Source organism: Hirundo rustica, chromosome 15 (assembly GCF_015227805.2).
Source record: "Hirundo rustica isolate bHirRus1 chromosome 15, bHirRus1.pri.v3, whole genome shotgun sequence".
Taxonomy (NCBI): domain Eukaryota; kingdom Metazoa; phylum Chordata; class Aves; order Passeriformes; family Hirundinidae; genus Hirundo; species Hirundo rustica.
This window is the reverse complement of record NC_053464.1, coordinates 6,366,365-6,387,378: the sequence shown is the minus strand read 5'-3', so window position 1 is coordinate 6,387,378 and position 21,014 is coordinate 6,366,365. Positions and strand designations below refer to the sequence as shown.

The following is a 21,014-nucleotide window of genomic DNA, read 5'->3' as shown; positions in this document are numbered from 1 at the left end:
CAGACACTCACTAGTAGAGAAACCCTCAACACTGAACTGATTTGCTCTCTAGATTAGGCAAAATTATCTAGTATAATAAATAGAAATTGTTCTATTTCCTCCTGGCATTAAGGTAGTAGTTAATTACATTACATTAAACTAAACTAAATTCTAAAGCTGTCCCAAGAATCTCTCTCTGCAGTAATAATTTCTGCCTGTTACAGGTAACATCAATGTGATGGTCAACAAGAGACTGTATGGACTGCACATCAGGAACAGGAATGTGTTTGGGAATGCCACTGTGCACAATATCACTGTTGCCATCATTCAGAATGGCAGTCAGGCAATCCCAGGGGAGGCAAGACTGACAGGACACCTGGAACTGAGTAACGAGAAGAAAAGGGGGTTAGCTAGCTTCCAGGTGGATGAGAAGGCTCTTTCTGTAGATTTTTTCAATATCATGGATCATGGGCACAGCAAAGTCAGTGGCACTTTCACACATAATGTCGACTTTTTAAAAAATGCAGGTAGGAAGAAAATCTGACTTGATGGTGTGGTCTAACAAGGTGAATTTAACTGAATGACTGCTGACCAGTGGAAACAGATGAGTTGTGTGTGCTTGCACCAGAACAAAACGTGATCTAGTCTTAGCAGCATTCTTTTTAATGTTGTTGAGAACATATAGTAAAATGGACACAGAAATAGTTCAAAGAGTTTTGAAATACTTAAGAGAAAATTATTTCTCTCTTGTACATCCATGTTCTTGCACAGCATCTTAGCTGACCAGTTCCTCAAAGTATAGTTTTATTCCAAGTGTTGTTTCCCAAGCAAAGCTATGGGTTTTCATGAACTGGAGTTATTAGTAATTTTGCATGGGTTCCTTTGGACAGAATAAATTTTCTGAATCTCTCTGACAGCTGACTACTGGAGTTGGACACAATACCAGTTGGTAAATATCTTGTATTAAAACAGGAAAATTCTTTATTTCCAAAGTGCATGCCACACTTCAATTTAGCAGTCCCTTTTCAATACTGTTTTCACCTCGTAGGTAATGTCCTTCTAAAAATAGCAGTAAAGTGATTACACTTTATATACAAGTGTGTTTTTTCTTATGAAAAACTACAGAAGGCTCCTTTTGATCTGTAATCCATCTCTCTGTAGTCTGTAATGACCACCCAGAAGTGCTGTGTTGATTTTACTTCCTTTCCTGTCGATAGGGTTGCCTTTGGATGGCATTCTTACTGCCATGTGTGAGCGTGGCTCAGGAAATCACACCATTGCCATAGCCCTGCAGAGTGGCAGTGACAGGATTGCTGCTGTGTTTGAGGGGCACAGACTGGCCACAGAGCCTCCAACATCCCAGCTCTCTGTGAGCTTAAAGCACAACATCTCAAAGATAAAGAAACAGGGCATCCCTTTTGTTTTAGAAGCTGCTGGCTATTATGAGGTAAGAAGAGTTCTGCCTGTGAAAGTTTAATTTCTGGAGGGACAATTTGTGTATATATAATAACTCTAGGCTTTTCCTGTGCACTGTATATATTTATTTTAGAAGCTGCACTGATTTTGAGATGTACTAAATTACTGAGTGCAAGAAAGGAGTTGTCTGGCTCCTTGTCATATTGTGGACCTGTCACCTGAGCTCTTGGAGCTGAATCTAGACTAAATGAGATGCCTCATGCAGTTCTCATTTAAGTGAAATGCTTTGCTGCATATGAACAGATGTCTTGTCCGTTTTTATCTTTCCCCTATGAATGGGAAGTGGACCAGCAGGCCTAAGGCTTGCATCTGGTACTGGATTTAACTGGTCCTGGTGCCATCCTTTGGATGGCTTTTCCTCTGGAAATTCCTACCCACAGAAGCATAATGGACCATGATTCCATGGTGCTGCTTGGCCACTGTTCTCTCTGTCTGCATTTCTGCTATAGATCTGTGACTGTTACGGCTCTTTTGCATTGCAGATTATCCTTCCATAAAGGAAGGGTTCAAATACTTTGCTATCTCAGACATCCACTGAAAGGCTCAAGTCACTCACATGCTTATATTTGGGTGACTTCAACCACTGTGGTAGGGTGAGAGACAGAGGTGTGCAGAGGAAGAATTCTAAACAGTTCCTTTGCCTTGCTTTTTAGTAGTTCCACAAACAAAAAATTGTTTGTGCCTGAGGGCTCAAATCCTTCAGGGTACTGAAAGTTCTCAATATGTTTTAGAGCCTGAAGGAATAATTGATACACTGCATTTACAAGGTCTGGCATAACACTACAATCTCTATTTGAAATGAGGATGCCTTATGAATTTGTACTTTTATTTTCCCAGTGCTGCTGCCCTGACACAGGCTGTGATGTTTAAGTGCAGCAAAACATACTCTGCCCTTCCCAGTTGTTGCTGGGATGTTGTTGTTTGTTTCCTTCCATGATTTGGTTTCTTTTGTGCACAGAATTTCTCCAGAAAGATTGCTGCAGGGATAACAACCACAGTGGAGACAGAGCAGTTCAAGATTGAAATAGAGAAGAAAACCACTGGCACTGCTATGGAAATTTCTCTTTCACTTCACCATGATGTAGGAGAACTGATGGACATTGTTCCACACGTACTAGAGGTTTGCAGAAATCCTGCCATATATTGTAATGTATTTAGTGTACTAAACACTAAACTGTTTCTCTTTTTGAAATGGAACTCTAACCTTTTATCTGAAATCTATGTTTTGGTGTCTTCATCCATTTGATCCTTAAAGCAGCCCTGTATCTCGCTTCTTTGAATTTTAGTCCCCCCTGCTTTTCTTCATACTCTGAATGTGCTTTGTTGACATCAACAGGTTGCTTGCAGTGGAGAATCTGCTAACAAACAACTTTCTGGTGTTTGCAATGGTGCAATTTCATTTCATCATTTTGAGGTACTGGCTTCATTTATAAACTTTGCTCTCAACTACAGTGTCTTAACTACCATGAAGGGAATCTAAGTACTGAAAGTGTCAGACACACAGAAATGGATTTGAGCTTCCTGGAAGTTTTGTATGCACTTACAAATAGTTTCACTCCATTAATGATTGGCTTGGGTTTTCTTCCTGTTATTTCTATTATGGAACTCCAAAATAAAGATTTGAGTCCATCTCTCCATTTGTTTCAGCATTTATAATGATGTAGGATGAATACAAAATGGTGTAGGGAACAGTTCTCTTCTAGTAATATGAGTTTTAAAAACAGTATGTGACTTGACAGAAAGCAAACTTGATGACAGTTTTCTGTAATTTTTCAGACTCCAGCAAGAGTTTCACTGAATGGGTCAATATCGACCAACAACTTCACTGTCATCCTCTTTGGACATGTTTATTTTCATGACATATTTGCCTGGCTGCAACTCTATGCCACCACTAACACCCATCCTCGTTTAGAAATCAACTTCCAGCATTCTTTGCCTTCACTTCATTCCCTGGGAATTGCCAGAGAGAACCAACTGAAGGTGTCAGCCATGAGAAGTGACAAGTACAAGGGCATCATTGGTATTGTCCTTGGGCCTTGCACTTTGGAAGCTGATGGAGAAGTGAGCCTGGAAAGCAATGAGACAGGATGGGTACTTGCTTTTAGAAACAAGTGTGTCAGTTTAGAGGTAAGCCCAGATTGTTTTGTGTAAGCCCTTCCAGTCTGTGTATTTCAGATTGCTGAGTCACAGAAAAGTGTCTCCTGACACACTTATGGATAGGCCAAATTTGGTCGTTAAAGTTGTTCTGGCAGAGCAGTGAGTCAGAGCACTTGCAGGGACAAATAGATTTGATGATAATTTGGAATAATACAATGGTAGATGTTACTGCTGTTGCCATAAAAATGTTGCTTAATAACAGTTTATTAATTAAAATAAGCTTTTGTCCTAAAATCTAGTGAAAAGCATGTCCTTTTAGTTCGGAATTGTGGAGGTTAAGATATTTTCTTCTACATTAGTTATGAAAAGGTTATGGTAGGATTTATTCTTCTTTCTTCCCTCCCTCCCCCCCGCCCCCACTTATTTTTTTCAGTTTTTTCACCGAGAAATTTCTGATTTCTCTATGAAACAAGCTACGGTCCCTTCCAAAAGCAGATTGTTTCAGAAAGAAGGAATGCTTTCTCAAGAATTAGGAACAAGTGAGGAAGACAGTTGCTTTACTTTATGTGTTTTAAACCATGTAATCTTTTCTGTTGCAGAGGATGGGATTGCCTCAAGCTGCAGTCTTGGGAGGCTCATTTCGACAGAACGTCTGCAACATGGGCTTGTTAATGAACCTGCAGTGTGATGGCAGAGCAGTGGATGTGCAGATGGACACCTCCTGCCAGCAAGGATATACACTCCAAGGGATGCTCAGGCACTCACTTCCCTGGCTCAGCCAGCTTGGGCTGCCTTTTGAAAACTCTGTCCTGTTCTCTGCAGCCACAGACTCCACCACAGAGGGCATTTTCCTGCTGCAGGCTGGGAGATGCAGACTGAGGGCTAGAGGGGATCTCCGTGTGCAGAGTAAAGCTGACTGGACGCTGGAAACAGAAACAGACTGTCAGCTTCTGCAGGTAGCCCCGGGAAGCTTTTAAAGAGAGTTTTGGGATCAAAAGAAGGCCTTGTGGGTTTTAGCTGAAATGCCAGCGCTGAAGTGTTGGGAAGGCTCTCTAAGGGCACGCCTGGCTCACAGCGTTCGGGAAAGGCCAAGCGTCTCACACACCCCGTCCCCAGGAGCGCTCCGGGGACGGAGCTCGGTTCAGCCGTTGCTGACTGTTCCCTCCGCAGGCCGACACTGCCCTCTAAGGCCCAACAGCAGTGTCAGCCGGAACTCCGTCAGAAATACATTCCCTGCTCCGGGAGGATCATATCAAAATAGAATTTCCGTGGTTTTTCCAGTTAGCCTCACTGACTACATTAGAAAGAATGACTATTGTAAAATCAGTTTGTTTGTTTTTTTTTTTTTTTCCCTATATGGTCATAGGCATTTATATTTTGCTTTCAAATCCTCAAATCGAGTAACTTCCTCAACTACGAAGCGACAACATAAAAATGACAGGGAAGCTGCAGTGAAGAGGGAATGAAAACCCTTTGAAGTATTAGAAATAGTAGCATTTTCAGTGTTTTTAGAAATCCTTTGACAGAATGGGAGGAAACCTTTTATTTGAGATGTTGCACAAGACAAGCTGGACGTTTAATTATTAAAAAACCCACACCTTCTACAACCAGATGCAAGAATGTCTGTTAGGCATATGATTTTTTGTACACTGATTTGTTTGAAAACTGATGTTGGCGTGGTCTTGATGAAGCATAGAATGTTTAGTGAACTTTGCCAATCTGAAGGAATGGGTATTTTGTATTTATGTAAATGTAAAACTTTGTAAAGATGCAGAAAAAATCTTCCATCAGGTCCTATTCAGGAAGAATCACCTTCTTTCTTGTTCAGAGGGAGGAACATGGCAGCATGGAGATTGTAGGTTTTTGGTCTCTGATATTGTATCATATAATACACACTTGTCTTAAAGTGTTTGTATATTCCAGTGGAATTTTTGTTTAAATCTTGGCAGGATCTCAGTTTCCCAACTCAGTCACGGCTCACGGGATCCATTCAGAAAGACAAGTGCCAGGCAGAGCTGCTCTCTGTCCTGGAGACAGAAGGGAAAAGTGCCCATCTTGAAGTGAGAGCAGAGTGCAAGCCAAAAATGGCTCTGGAAATTCACTTCAGGCACGACCTCCCCCAGCTGAAGGAAATCCCAGGGGAAAATGAGCTGTCCATCACTGCACGGAAACACTTCAAATATCTTATTGGAGTTGGAATGAAACTGGGTACCTGTGAGCTTCAAATGAGTGGGGACTTTGACCCTGAAAAGAACCTTCAGTGGAAAATGTTTATAGAAAACAAATGCCAAACAATTCAGGTATGGAAAAGAATTTTCTCCTTTAATGTTGAATTTATCCATCTAAACTAGGATCTTTATACCTGCTAAAGTCAAAAGACAATAATCTAAGTATTACAAAGAGGTAGCAAAGAAATAAGAAAAGCATTCTCTTTTAATGTTGCATCTTACTTCTGGAGCCAGTCATTCACTGTATCTTCATATGGCATATGCTAAATTTTTTGTTAATCAGTACCTGCAGGTAATGTACTTGCTTGTGCTAGCTCTGATGTGTTTTCTAAAACATGGCTGAGAATTCTGCAGGGTTTTTCTATTCAGAAATAATGATTATTCAAAGTTGGCTTTGACTTTATCAGCAGTTAGAGTTTCCCAGCAGTTTGAGAAACAAACTCTGAAATAGTTTAAAAATATATGAAATAAATAATCTTCAGGTGAGAAAATTCAGTGTATGGAAAGTTTGAGACATGTTATCACATTATGATCTGTGGCTTCAATAAGGAGGTCAGAGTAAATCTGAAGATACAAAGATGAGATTCACCTGCCCTTTTCCAAAAAGAGAACTGCCATAATAAACTTACGTATACTGTCTGATTTCACTGAATTTATGGATGCTTTGGGCCACTGGGACAATGCCAAGCATAGAATATTAATTAACTTCTCTTTTAGGCAGGAAGAGCTGTCACATTGTCCAGTGTTCTATTTATGCTGACTCATTTATCAAAAATAATCAGGCATATTCAAATTAAAGACAACATTTTTAAAATGTATTAAAAAGCTTTCAAGGTTTCTGAAACATCCTGTGCCTATGCTGCCTGATATACTTGATTTTACAGCTAGGTGATTAAAGTTACTGTTAGGAATTAAGTTTCAGAGGTATAATGTATTTGTGGTTAAGTGCAAAAGTGGTGATTTTGAAAAGCTTTTTCTTTCTTTTACAGGATTTTGGAGCACCAATGAAAATTGATGGCTCAGGCTACCTTTTGATGGATAAAATGAACCTAGATTCACAGACACTGATCACTGTTGATGAAAATAAATTCCGAGGACTCCTTATACTAAAAGTCACTCGTGTGAGTAGCCTGCAGGCTGTTGGAGTGTGTGAACAAAGTACTGAGTAATGTACTTTAATCTATGTTATCTGGAACAAATAGTCAAGCTTTAGTAATAAATGCTAGAATAGAAATGAAATAATAAAATCTTTGAAAACCTGGCACCTTCAATGTGCAGTAACTGATGTATAGGATAATAGGATATAGGTTTTGGCACTTTCAGAATGCTCTTTATGTGTAAATTTTTGTTGTTTGTATTGTACCGTTGGATGTTCCTTACATCACTGCAATTTACCCTGCAAAATAATAGGCAGTGATTAATTGAGACACTGCTGTTTGTTTATTTAGTGAGACAGCAACACAGGGAGGGCTGCGAATCTCTTGCTTTTCTGTTGACAATTATAAGTTTGGATTCTATTCTCTTCAGAGGAGGAGAGCAGAGAATACACACAAGTATCTCTTGGCTTATGGTGTTTCACTTTCCTGCCATAACTGGTAATTTCTGCATGTTTCTGTGCCATAGAGAAACAACATAGCTAGTGGGAGTTTAATTCATGTTAAAGCAGGACAGACAGATTTCTGGTTTGAGCTCTGTATTGCAGCAATCTTTGGGTTCTACATGTGCTTTGCTCTCTATGCTGTGAAATATTGACAGGAAAGGCAAGAGTTGGATGCGGTGCTAACCCATAACATCCAAGGAGCTGCTGACATTGGCATTCCCATGAGGATGTTAGTTGATGTGATATCAGAAAAAACCAGTGACTCCTATAAAGGATTTATTAATTTCTGTGTGAACAACAAGCAAGTAAGTGATTCCTCCATATCAGTAATATGTGAAATAGAGGTTGAAGTGATCTAACTGATTCAGTAAATATTGTTTCTGCAAACAATCCAAATGCAATATTTCACAGGGGCTAGGTTAGTTCTAAAGGCCTTAATTAAATGAAGGCCGTATCTTTCAGCCACTCCTTCTGTGCAGTTGCTTCTTACAACAAATTTAAAATCAATAATGATCCATGACTCCCATTTGTAAATTAGATCAAACCTTCCTTATCAGGAATCTTCATTTGGTGCAGCATATTCCCTTTTACAGTACAAAGTTGTGACTTCTAAAAAAGTTAGACAATTCTTCATAGCAAAGTTTTCATAATTCTCATAATTTTATTCTAACATGCAATTAATCCAATAATTACAGCTATTCAGAGAATTCTCCATATCAGAGATGTGCCACAGTTAACTTTTGTCATATTTACTTGAACTGAGCAGATTACAGAAGAACTGAACTTTGTCCAGAAGTTGGATGTTGTGTCTCTTAACTACAAACTTACTCATAACATAGAGACATTGAAGACTTTGCAAATAAAGGACAGGACTGAATTGCAGGTAGGTTATCAGGCTGGAGCAATGCCACGAGGAGAGCAGCGCTGGGGAAGTGAGATGGCGAAGAGCAGTGGGTGTAGATGGGACTTTACACATTTGCTCTTTTGGTGGAGTCCAGCTGCTCCCTTTGCCCTTGAGGGGAGTCCAGAAGCTCAGTTTGTTCTCATGGAAGAGCAGCTTAGAGCAGGACTTGGCACAGGCCTGGGGCTGGAGGTTGGCCCTCAGTGTGGAGTGAGAGGAGAACACTGCATTTGTGTGTCTGGCAGAGCTGCAGTGTCCCCTGGACACACAGGGCAGGGGGGAGCACTGCTGGGATTTCACTGGATCCTTTCCAAATGGTATTTTCCTTCCAAACTCTGACTACCTGATATTTTTTTTTTATCTGAGAAACACAAGACTTATTAACCATGTAACTGAATAGCATTAAAGCATGACCATACTTGAGAATACATGTTAAATGGTTGAATTCTAAAATAAAAGGTACATTTGTTACTATATTGTATTATAAAATGATACAAGAAGCATCTTTGACATGTTTTTGAGATGATACTGTCTCAACCAAAGAAAGAACCCTGACCAGCAGGAGCTTTAACTTTTACAATTCTGTCTTTTCACAATTTAGTTTTGTTGCACACAGGCTATCTTGAACCTCAAAGTCACCAGGAGCTTTAGTTTGAAAGTGCTTTATGGTGCTCACCTAACAGTTCTTGAAGGACAAATGCAGGAGTTTGAAACAAGTACCAACATAACAGGGAATTTCCATCACTCTTTGCCGTGGCTGCTACAAGCCAGAGTCCCATCATCTTTACAGGTAGTTTTGGTGTTTTATTGTCTTGTTTGGGTTTTTTAGTTGTTGGGGGTGGGGGGGTGGGGTGGGGGGGTGTGTTTGTTTGTTTGTTTTTGTTTTATTATAATTATTGTCCTGTAATAAAGATGTAATTCAAGCTCATGGATTGAATGATAATTTCCATTTTGTAAGGTACAGGAAACTGAGATTTTCTGGTATTTAAAAATTGTGGATGCCTAAAACCTGAACTACTGAAATAGAAAGTTTCTCCTTGACTGCTTTCTGAATGAGACTCTTCTATTCTGATCAGTGTTAGCAGAGTGGGTACTGTTGATGTTGTAACTCTACAGGAGAGCTTGGGCATATTGTATCAGGGACTGGAGTATTGCTCCTATGCTCTTTAATGGGAATTTTATACTGAAAGATGTATTTCTTTGAGTTCTATTTTCAGGGAACTATTGGAGTACCTACCATCTGGTAAATATTGTCAGTAGGTATAGATTAAGTATCCTTTAAAAGAAGGGAGTTGTGTTGGTGGGGTAAAAAAGAACCTCATGAGAATTTGACATACATCTGAGGCTGACCTGGCTTGACATTCATTCAGTTGAATGAGCTTCATACCTGAAAGTCAAAGATGATAAATGAAAGGCCAGGAGACATTTTGTTAGATAAATTTTGACATAAATATAGACTAGAGAGAAATTCTATTTTCTCCTGTCTTTAAATAGTATTTAAATATTGTTTTGAGAACTTATATCTACGTGTCATTTTTTAGATAGATGCAGTATTTCAAGGGAGAAACACTACTCAAGAGAGATATGTGCACATTGCAGCTGGAGAAACATCAATCACATACACAATAAACTCCTATTCTGTTGGCCACCGAGTGGATGTCTTCTGCCAGAGTGTGCACAGCAGTGAGGAACTCCAGGCTTCTGGCTACCCTAAGGCAATCAACTTGATTTTCAGTTTACAGAAATCAGGTGAGTACCTGCCATTCCTGGCAAGGGTTTTATTCTGTAATAGCTCTTTAAGGATGTTTCAGCTGTTCCTTCAACAACTACAAACTGACTAAGATTTGCAGGTAGTACCTAAAGAGAGGCTTTATCTTGTTTGTAAGTAAAATTGTGGTTCTGAAACCGCAGCGGTGATTAGTGGTGATTAGTTGACAAAGCCAATCTACCTTCAAAGCTTACCCTGGCATAAATCCTATCTGCAGATCTCTCTTACACTGTGATCAGGTGCCTAAAGTGCCCCCAGGGAAATATATTCCTGTTGAAGGAAACCCAACAACTGTGAGAGCACCAAAGGGTAGGAATTCCTGAGGTTAGCAGGCACTGAATCAATACTAATGTGAGTGGCACAATCTCCTTTCACCCTTTCAGAAAAAAGCAGCAGGACAAGAGGTCACTCCCAGGACAGCCACAGTCAGCATGTGATTTCCATCACAAGACTAACCTTTTCTCTGGGTTTTGTCTTATCATAAAGAATTTGGGGGTTTCACATCTCTTATTTTTTTATCTTTTACCAGTCTCATATTTTCCTTTTCAGAAATGAAAAGCTGGTAGGGAAGTGGGGAAAGGTCTTTGGGCACTGTTGAGCTGCTGTAGCTGGAACCAGAGGAGTCACTGGAGGTCAGAACAGCTCAGAGCTCTTCCCTGGAAGAGGCTGCTGCAGGCCAGGGATGCAGTTGGCTGTATGGATTAGTCATCTCTAGCTGCACAAACACATTCCTGACAGGAACTAACTTGCCACTTCACACTGGATGTGGGTACACAAGCTGTTACCACAAGACTTTTTAAGGACAAAGTTCAAGGACAGCCAGAACTCTGCCCTCCTCCAATCACAGGCCAAAGTTCTTGTAATCCTGAGTGATGACTTTGTCTTGATGAATGCATTAACCGAAAAGCTGGCTGGATTGATTTTTATGCAGGCAGTACTGAAAATGCTCAGAAATTAGCTGTTCAAATTAGCACTCTTTTGTCCCTTCTATATAGAAAAAAAAGCCAAGACTGTCTGTGAAATCCAATATGATGAGAAAGATATAACTGTGACTGTGGATGTTGGCAGAGACTTCGAACTCTTTGGTATATTTGTGTTTATGGCAGAGGTGAAGCATTCAATATCACTTCTCCATCACCTGGGACTTCCCTTCTTTTTTAAGGTAATGCACCACAGAACTTTTGCTGTGCTCTGATGAAAGCTTGAGTTACATTTGCATTAATCCAGAGCACTTCCAGTGGCCTCAACGAAGTTACTCCAGGTTTATACACAAGTGCAGCTGAGAGCTGACTTGGCCCCGTTTATCTGAATCCTCATTTAACTGAAGTACAGATCAAGTGGTCTGTTTCCAAGGAACCTGGTCAGGTACCTGAAATCCCCAGTTTCAGGGTTAATCATTTCAGGAAGGCACATATTTACTGTCCCTTTGCAGCTGATAGGGCTCACAAAAGTAGAAAGAACTTTCGGTAGAAAACAGCTGTCTCATACCTAGAGAACTCCTTGGCTTGGTTAAACCACTTGTAGCACAAATACCTAAAATGCTTCAGTGTTGAATAAACAGGAGTAGATTTATATTCCAAACTACTTGATAGGATCAACAAAGGCTGTACCTGTTTATCCCTTGGGAGAAAGAAGCATTAGTTGAATTGTCCTCTTCCTTTTTGAAGTGTAGTATACAAAAAACCACTTCTAAGTGATCACCACCTTCTCTTCAAATAACAGGACATGTAGCAAGGATGCAAGAGTAAAGGTCAGCTTCTCTGAACATAAACATTAGATCAATATTAAACCTGCATATTAAGTATCAGTGTTTCAAGGGAATATTTCCTGCCCACCTTGCATTGAAAGGTATAGGATATTTCAATGCTTCTTCCCCATTAATATTTAGTGAAATGTCTTTTATCCTCTAAATGTTTGAATGACAAGAAAGAAAAGCAGAGGTGGTAATTCTTGAGGTGCCTTATTCATGTAAAAGCTATGAGTATAACCAGGGGCTTCAGAAATTACTGTTCCTAGAGACTCTGGCAAATACCAGTGTTGATATTGAAGTGTGGGAAATGGCCCTCCTCTTTCCCAGAGAGATTCTTTAGCATTTTCAGGATAAGGCTGCAGATGATGCAGCAGCTGTGGGAGGAAGAAAATGTTCTGGAGTAAAAAAAAAAATGGGGAGACTCATCTGTTTCTTAAGGAAAAAAAAAAAGGACAATTTATTTCTATTATATGAAAAAGAGAGTGTGGGAGACATAAACAAGAACCAGTAGCTTTAGACTTAAACCAGATAAGGGTAGATTGAAAGTAACACTAATGTTTGTCAATAATGCAAATGAGTAGCTATGGAAACACATACAAAAAAAAAGGAAAACCTCACTTGAGGCTCTTGGTTTACATCTAGGAAGCATCCAGAAGGCCTGTCTGGAAGATAAACTTCTGTCAAGATGATGGTTTTAAGTGAGTCAAGAGATTGTGCTCAGTTGAGGTGAAATGACGGGTAGAAATTATGGCATGTGATTTGTTTATTTTCCCCCTCCACAGATGACAATTCAAGAAGTCATGACTGAAAATGAAACTGAAGGTGCTCTGAGGCTGACCTATGAACAAAACAAAAACTTCTCCTTTTCCATCAGTAGAAAAAAAGACCAGCAAGGGTAAAAGGGTCATTCTGAGCACTATAAAAAATGTCATTAGGCCACTGTGATTCCACAGAAAACAGTTACTGTTTTAATCACCAAATCACTGGTGAAATGGATAACAAAACTTGGATGAAGTGAGAGTCACACCAAACACACTCTAAGCCTCAGAGAGTTTCTGAAGGGCTGCAGACAGATTCCTCCCCTCAGAGCTTGGGACCTGTCTCTCTGCCCACATAGAATCCAGACAGTGAAAGAGTCCATACAACTCTAGGCCTGAACCAGATGAGTACTTAAAATATAGCTTAACTTGACATAAGTATTTAAATCTTATTAAATTGTTTTGGCACAGTTGAAACTTGTAAAATTATGGTGACTTGGTTTTCTTAGTTGGTATCAGTATGGCTGTGTCTGCCCAAAACTATAGGCTCTTATGTGTGTTTAGAGGTGTGATATTTTCAAGCCTTGGGGTATTTCAGCTATTTAAGTTTCAAAAGACCTTTGCACTGAAAAGTCTGTAAGTTCTGTTTAAATCTCTAATCATTGTAAATTCTAAGTTTGTAAACCATGACAGTGCTCGCAAAATCAGATTCCAAAACACCTTTCTCATTTTTAAAAAGCTGATGCATTTGCTATGGCAAAGTGATTTCTGGTCCAGTGGACTACATTCTGTCCTTGGGATGCATCCACAGATTTTTTAGTGAGCTCAGAGGTGGTCATTTTGTGTGAATGCATCAAAAACGGGGAGCTGGGTAAGTGTCCAGTGGCAGGTTCTGCCATTTTAACTCTAAAAGCTGTGGCAGACTTGGAGCTAACTCAGATGAACTTGTGCTGCCAGCAAGAGTGGACTTCCTGAAATATTGTTGAACAAGAGTACATTTCTTCCCTTTAGTGAGGAGTTGAATATAAAAGCACTCCAGACTCATCCCTTCTTTCTGCAGTACTTCCCCTGTGCAGCAGAACTGTCTTCTGAGGTAACTATCTGCAACTAATCCATTGCATACATCACTCGTAGATCTGTCTAATATGTTAGGAGTCAAGCTGCTTCATTTCTAGTACTAGTATCTCTAACTTTTTTGTTAGTGTTGAGAATGTTCCTGTTTTTAAAGATGTTAACAGTCCCAGTCTTCTCTTTTCCTTTTTTTTTTTTTAATTTAATGGGAACTTGAAAAGGTAAATTATGATATGAGTGAAGCAAAAGGCAAACTCTTCCTCAGGATGGAAAAAAGAGATTTCAACGTTTCAGCAAAGCTAACTTTGACTGGAAGCAGCTACACTAATGCCATTGAAGTGGCACAGACCATGGCCCAGGTTGGTACCATCACTGATGGCAAAGGCAGGCTGTGACAGGAGGGCACTCAGGGGTGGCTGACGAGCAGTGAAGGCCAAATGCAGCTCCTGCTGTGTGAGGTGTTTTGCCCTTGAGTTCTCCAGCAGCTCAAGCAAATTTGACTGGGGATTAGTTTATATTTGTTTGCTCCTATAGATGGAGCACTCATATAGGATTTATAGGGAATAAGAAAAAGAATGAGTTACAAACTGAACCAATTTTTATAATGCAAGTACCACACATTTCTTTCTCTAAATAAGAAAAGGTGTCACAAATACCTGTTGTTGTTTGTGCTATCTGCTGGGTTTACTCAGTAATACTGAGACTCTTGATGTTGTAAGGATTATTCTGTGAGATAAAAGAAAATCAGACTGTATAATAATCAATGAGTGTTGTAAAGGGAATACTCAGTTGTTTATGTACGTGCCATTATTTGCAAAGATGACTTTCTCTAGAAATGAAGACAAGTAGAAATGAATAATTGCTCGTATGAGAGCAGTGGGCTTAGAGTATCCTTGTACTAGACCTTCAAAAACATATTCCTACAGACCCCACAGGACTTTGGGGTACCAAAATTACACTTAGGTTTTAACTTCTCAGAGAATTTGGGGTTTAATGTTTGCCCTCTTTTATTTTTAGTTAAAAACTTTTCCAAGGCAACTTGTGTTTGTGACAATTTACCAAAAAAGCAACAGAACTCATCTGCTGAGGCACATTGCCCTGTGGGATGGCAAAGAGATAAAGCTAACAGGCACTTACACTGGACTCTTCCCAAAGCTGCATGGAGGTCATGGCATTCAGGGTAGGTTTCTCAAGTCTTTTACAAGTGTTCAAAGCAGACTATAAAATAAAATAAACTACAGAAATCTGGATTCAAAATGCATGTCCAAAGGCTTTCAACCCTGGTTTCAGTTTAGGGTTTCTAAGGTCTTATTTGCTTTAAATTCGTTATAGGTCTGGCTGTTAGAAATGTCCACTTCAGAATACTCTTTCTGCTTTGTGGCTACGGAACATAAAACTCAAGCACTGGGTGCAGAAGGGAGCACCGGTCACCTTGAGGTGTTAAACCCTTGTGTTGAGGCTTTGTGATCTGTAAATAGGGAAGAGAGCTGCACTTACCTGTTGGAGTGTTGTAGGCTGTTCCTCTTCCAGTGTAAGGCCATCTCATTTCACACTTCCCTGGCTGCTGTTGCTGAGGTTGCTCTGGGTGTAGCTGTCAATCCCTTGGTTATTGCGGGTAACTGCTGCTGTGCTGGTAAATAGAGACAGGGTTCCTGCTTTCACTTGCATTTCCTCACGTTGGGCACACATCAGCACACTGAAATCCTTGTGGCTGCTGGGTAGGGGCGTGTGTGTGAGCAGGGACCGCGTTTCCCTGGGAGCCAAGGGATGGCTGGCTGCCTGTGGGAAAATGTCCTGGGAACAGTCATGATTCCTGGTGGGAAATCTTGTTTGTTTTCCTTATAGTGGAACTTCTCCATCCTCTCTCCATCCCTTTTCCACGGCACGCCTGGGTCAACTTATATGTGAAACATTCAGCACGCAGTCACCGGGACGATCTTACTGTCGTTTGGAACGAGAAGGACAAGGTACAGTGGCCCAGAGCAAATGAAAGTCAGGAGAATGACAGGAATATCAAGAGGGTGGGGTTTTTTTTGTTTGTTGGTTTGTTTTTTTAATTAAAAAAGGCACTAACCAAGCTAGGGAACTTGACTACAAGGCAAACTATCCCCCTTCTTGGATGTATAAAAAGTTCTGACTGTGAAAGATGAGCAGCTGATACTCTTGTAGGAAGTATTTTTAGGCCATAGTGGTTTTTTGTTTGCAGTAACCCCACATCTTGCTGCTCAGCCAAAGGCAACGAAATGCATAAGCTTCAAAGCACTGGGTAAAGGCCTCAGAGTAGGTGGGAGCAATAGCATAAATGTCATGCTTAAAGCAGCTTATGGACAAATAAATAAAACCTAACACGAGTGAGTGAGTGTGAGCATTAGTTGAGATTGAAAAGGATGAAGAACTCGTTGCATGGGGATAATACTGGATTTACCCACACAGAAGTGGACACACACCTTGCTTAGCATTTTCAGCTTTACTGATTCAGTCAAAGCTCTTTTGTATTTCATCCTTTCAGTCTCTTCCTTATTAGCAAGACTGACAAACGTGGAACAGTTGAAACCAGTCTGTGTTTTCATAAAGCATGTTTTTTAAAAATATAAAGAGTGAAAAAGACAGAACTAGGAGAACATAGGGTAGGTTGATTTCCAGATGTGGTTAAGTGGGGACGCTTTCCTGACCTGCTACTAACTGTGCTGCCTTTAATGTGCATCTGAAATGCAGCACTTTGGCTGAGTATTACATTATTTTCTGAATAAGAAAAAGATCGAAGACAATGTATAAAATATGCTACCAAACATAAACATAAATGTGCCTGCAAAGAGCACAGAATATTTTTATTTCTTTAAAAAGTGTTAAAATCCCAAAATTTACTTTAGCAGTTTTATACAATGTATTTTTACTACTGCTTAAATTACCACAACTATTTAAATGCCACCACTACCTAAATTATCACAAAAATACTTTGCTCTAAGCAATATGACAGAATTTAGTTCCTAATGAAGTAAATGCTTTTTCTTGCGGTTTAACTTTGCAAGCTGTGTCTAATGACCCTGTGGCAGTGCAGCCTAAAGATGAGACCAAAATTAAACCTCAACAAACTTAAACATTGCTCATAATTTTAGTAAAATATAGAGAGCTGTGCTGTGCAGGGAATTCAAGCAGCAAAGATTGCCCTAATTCGAACATTCGTTTGGAAACTGACTTTATTGTGCACATAATTCATCTGAGGACAAAGTTATAGGGAAATCTTACTGGGTGCATGTTTGAGGTCAGTATGTGAGAGGTGTTTTATTTCACAAGTTCCTTTTCCATCTGTTAACATGGATCAGATATCAGTGTCATCTTCTCTGAAGTTTGGAAGACACCGGACAAGCTACAGAGGCACTGTTGCTCACCCATTTAATTGCACTCTGAAGCGACTGGAGGTGCATTCCCTGTCAGAAAGGAGGGGCAGAAAGTACAACCAGCAGGTGAGATCATGAGACTGGGCTGCAAAACACACAGCTGTGATGCTGCATTTACTGTGAGTCTAAATCATCCCTGAGAATGGCAGAACCAGAAATCATCCTGAAAGATGTAAAGAGCACTGAGTGCTATTATCCCCTCTGGTGTCCAAGCCACCAGAACTGTTTCCTAGCCAACAGCCTTGCATTTTCAGCACTGACCCATTTTGGATGGGAGGAACTCAGAAGTGCCCAGGAACCAGCCAGGCAATGAAAATGAGGCAATTTTTGTCCATAAAGCAATGGACAAACTCCTAGTCTGCATACACAAGAAAAACAAACAAACAAAAAACCACAATAAAACCAAACCAGAAACCCTTTGATACCCCTGTGAAGAAAATGTAAATTTTTGAATTGTATAGGAAATTGCAACACAAATGTGAAAATGTGTAAGGCTGGAAAGGCTTTAAACTATAGTTGTGAAATGCACTTGCAAAGCATATATAGGGAAAAGGAGGAGGGGGAACTCCACAAATCATCCTTCAAGATCAAACACTACAGTGTAATTTCTGTCTGAGATGCACTGTGTGGGTCAGGACATGCAGCTGAGGATGAAGACTTTCAGCACTGAGCTGTGCCAGCTGTGCAGTGTTTGTTCATCTGAAGCCCTTTGGTGCTCAGGGGGTTTGCACAATGCTCAGTATGGTTCCAGAATTGTATTCAGAGGAGTAAATTCTTTTATAGGGTCACTATTGCAGTTGTGCCATTAATTGCTCTGCATGACACACCCCAGGCAGCTTCTAGAGAGGATAACAAAAGCTTTCCATGACCTTGGAGAAGTGCAGCTTCCCTGTGTTTGTCTCAGGCCCAGAGCTTCCAGAGCACGGAGTTCCACAGAGTTTGAACGTGGATCTGTGGCAGCTTTCACTGTGCCCTGTTTCCCCCACTGCACGGGGATCATTCTGCTGGTTCTAGTCTTGCTGCTGGACAAATCCTTCTCTGCTTTCAGCTGCAGGTCTCAGGGAATGCTGGGCAGCCTGCTCACCTCGGGCTGGGCCTGGAGGATAAATCCAAGATGGACAGCACTGCCTGGAGTGGCTGTGTGACACTCTCTGCAGGCCAGGTATGAGTTTTACATCCCTTGGAAGGGATGAGTGTAGCCAAATTCCTGTGTTTGATCCTCACAGATTTTTTTTTTTCCTGTACTTGTTATCATATGAAAGCCTTGAAGTCAACCTTTTTTTGTGCCCCAGAGGAAGAAAAATAAACCCTGTGAAAAATTCTGTTTCATGTTTCCAGACATGGTTGTACTTGGGCTGCAGCTTTCCCTCAGAGGGTTTCTTGGGAGAGACTGAGGCAGTGTTCCATGGGTATTGACCATGCAGGGGTTCTCACAGGGAACCCACTGCCTGAGGATACACTGAACACTTTAAAAAATTACTTATGCATGTCAATTTTTTCTACTTTTCCAGCTTCAGAGAATATTAAGCATGGAACACCTGCAAGCATGTGGATCTCTAGAGCAAAGACCAACATTGTTTAATGAATACCTAGATCTGAACTGGGATGACAAAAAATTCAAACACAATTTCACGTACGAGGTAAGAGAAGGCAGTTGTATCTGTTGACTCACCATTTTTATGGAAACTGTTCTCAGTAGATGAGAAATTATTTTGGATTTAGAGGCAATATTGAGTGGATTTTAAGAAAGCTTCTATAGAGCACCATTTTTTGTGAATTATTACTATTTCATTTCACCTTTCACATTTTTCTCTACACAGGAAGAAAGCTAAACAGAGTATAGTTAAGAAAGAAAGGGCTCTTACAAACTAGAGGCCTCACCTGTGCCCTAAATTTGCAAAACTTGTAGGATGGGGACCAGTAACAGGGCTGAAAAGCCAAACCATTGTCAAGTAGAAATGATGTTTTGGAAATGTTACATTAAAACCCTGAAGCTACTGGAATAACAAAAGCCAGCCTGGGGGTGGGATGAGTGGGCTCCAAGGAGTGTCGAAGATCCTGCTGTCATCTTTTAACTTTGTTTTCTTGGCTCATTGCAGAGAAATCAGCTCTTGTATCCTGATAAGTTTCAGTTAGAAGCTGTTCTGGAAAATATTTTCCTGACCCCATGTACCAAACAGAAGATTCTGGGTAAAATAGAAACAAACTACTGCTCTTGCCTGGATTACTATACAAGCTTTGAGTTCTGTGACCTTCCAAATGTAAGTCTGACATAAACACATTGAACCTACTTCAGTTTAAATGTAATTACTTGTTTGGAGACTTAGTTTTCCTCAGCTGCAGCTCTTCAGAAGACTTACTATACTTCTGTAATTTAAATAAACAGTGTCATTTGATGGACTGAGGCTGAAAGGTTCTGTTTGCCACTATAGTATATTCTATAGGTTCTTTCATGGTTGGAAACATTCTCACTTCTTCCATGTTCTTTCTTTCCTATTCCTCTTTCAGATGTATCTTAATTTCATTTGGTATCTGGAGAATACCAAAACAGGCTCATATGTGATCAAAAAGGAAACTAGAGAGGAGTAAAAGTGCTTTCCTTCCCCTGTGGGTAAAAGTTTGTGGGTTTTTAGGATTGCTCTGCTGGTAGTGATGGACTTTTGAACCGTAACGTAACCTTATTTTTCTATGACACACAAAAACTGAAGGCCCACCCATGATCTTCCTTAGGTGCATGCTGGTCCTCAGAGCTGCTTGTAGACACTCACAAACACAGAACTTGAAACCTGCAATAAATGTCTCTCTGCAGTTCCAAAAAATTGGACATTTAACAAAATATAGTTCTCTGCAGCTGTTCCTCTGGTCTTAGGGTGTTGTCACTGAACATGCTTTGTAAGACCACAGAAACTGAAGATGTAATGAAGACAGTGCCAGGAGGAGCAGAAGAATGTGCTGGTTTCTGAAACTGCAAGTTTTGTTTGTGGTGTAATTTCATGAGAATGCTGCCAACTGTACAACTTCTTTTTTGTGTGTGTATTTAGGTTGTTTTATCTGGAAAGCACCAGCTCAACAAAGATGACATCATTTTGCAGTCAGAGGGCAGATTCCACCTTGCTGAGCACGGGAGAGATGAGGGATTGATTGGAATATCCATAAAGAATCAGAGCACTGCTGATGTGAAGAACTATTCTCTAGAAATTGAAGTGAGTTTCTATTTTCTTTTACTGGCACTGAGGTTTGTTTTCAAAGGCCTGCTGCCATCTATCTCCCAAGCGAATCAGGTGCAGGCAGTGGCTGTAAAACAGCAGGAAACACAGAACACTCCCGGTTCCTTTAGTGTCATGTCTAAAGGAGCAGTTGGGCAGCGTCCATGCGGTGTGACCGACAGAGCAGGGAAGCACCAGCATTAGCCCTCTGTAGAGCTGTCACAAATAAAGCATGCACATTTCTAGTGGAGTGTATCAATTTTAAGAGGCTGTGTACTGTTATAACTCCCCTTCAGCATGACTGATCTGTTGTGTGAGGTATGGAGTTTTCACCATGTCAGAAGAAAGAGGGAAACAAAATACAATGCTTGCACAAAGCATCATTTGCCAGAAAAAAGAACTGGCAACACCCCCCCCCCCCCCCCCAAAAAAAAAAACAACCAAAAAACCAAAACAACAACAACAAAAACCACACCCCCCCCAAAAAAAACAAACAAACAAAAAACAAACAAACAAACAAAAACCACAAAAAACCCCAAAACAACCAAACAAGGCACAGAACAGCTCATATGATGCTCATTCTGAGATAAATCTTCCTTTTTCTCTTCCCTTCCCCCCTGTTTTGCATTTGCTTTTAATTTCCTGAGAAATTAATATGGTGGAGAGGCAGATGGAGACAACATAGTGAGGCAAAAAACTAACGGGGCCAGCACCATCTAAACTCTTCTTTAGCAGGAATCTTCTCAGGCACTAACTGAGACAACAGATCTTCCCTTAATGAA

General features: G+C 40.3%; 1 protein-coding gene across 1 annotated transcript in view; it reads left to right on the top strand.

Annotated features, from left to right (window-relative positions):
- Positions 1-21,014, top strand: part of LOC120759796 (uncharacterized) — a 72,291-nt gene that overhangs the window by 38,460 nt on the left and 12,817 nt on the right. The window contains exons 37-56 of the mRNA XM_058422631.1: positions 204-506; positions 1,197-1,426; positions 2,414-2,566; positions 3,232-3,582; positions 4,152-4,508; positions 5,502-5,852; positions 6,770-6,901; positions 7,536-7,685; positions 8,147-8,263; positions 8,898-9,071; positions 9,823-10,030; positions 11,045-11,157; positions 13,850-13,987; positions 14,646-14,808; positions 15,474-15,595; positions 16,952-17,092; positions 18,075-18,188; positions 18,538-18,666; positions 19,126-19,287; positions 20,068-20,229. Of these exons, the coding sequence (XP_058278614.1) occupies positions 204-506; positions 1,197-1,426; positions 2,414-2,566; positions 3,232-3,582; positions 4,152-4,508; positions 5,502-5,852; positions 6,770-6,901; positions 7,536-7,685; positions 8,147-8,263; positions 8,898-9,071; positions 9,823-10,030; positions 11,045-11,157; positions 13,850-13,987; positions 14,646-14,808; positions 15,474-15,595; positions 16,952-17,092; positions 18,075-18,188; positions 18,538-18,666; positions 19,126-19,287; positions 20,068-20,229 (3,770 nt within the window). The remainder of the gene's footprint in view (positions 1-203; positions 507-1,196; positions 1,427-2,413; positions 2,567-3,231; positions 3,583-4,151; positions 4,509-5,501; positions 5,853-6,769; positions 6,902-7,535; positions 7,686-8,146; positions 8,264-8,897; positions 9,072-9,822; positions 10,031-11,044; positions 11,158-13,849; positions 13,988-14,645; positions 14,809-15,473; positions 15,596-16,951; positions 17,093-18,074; positions 18,189-18,537; positions 18,667-19,125; positions 19,288-20,067; positions 20,230-21,014) is intronic.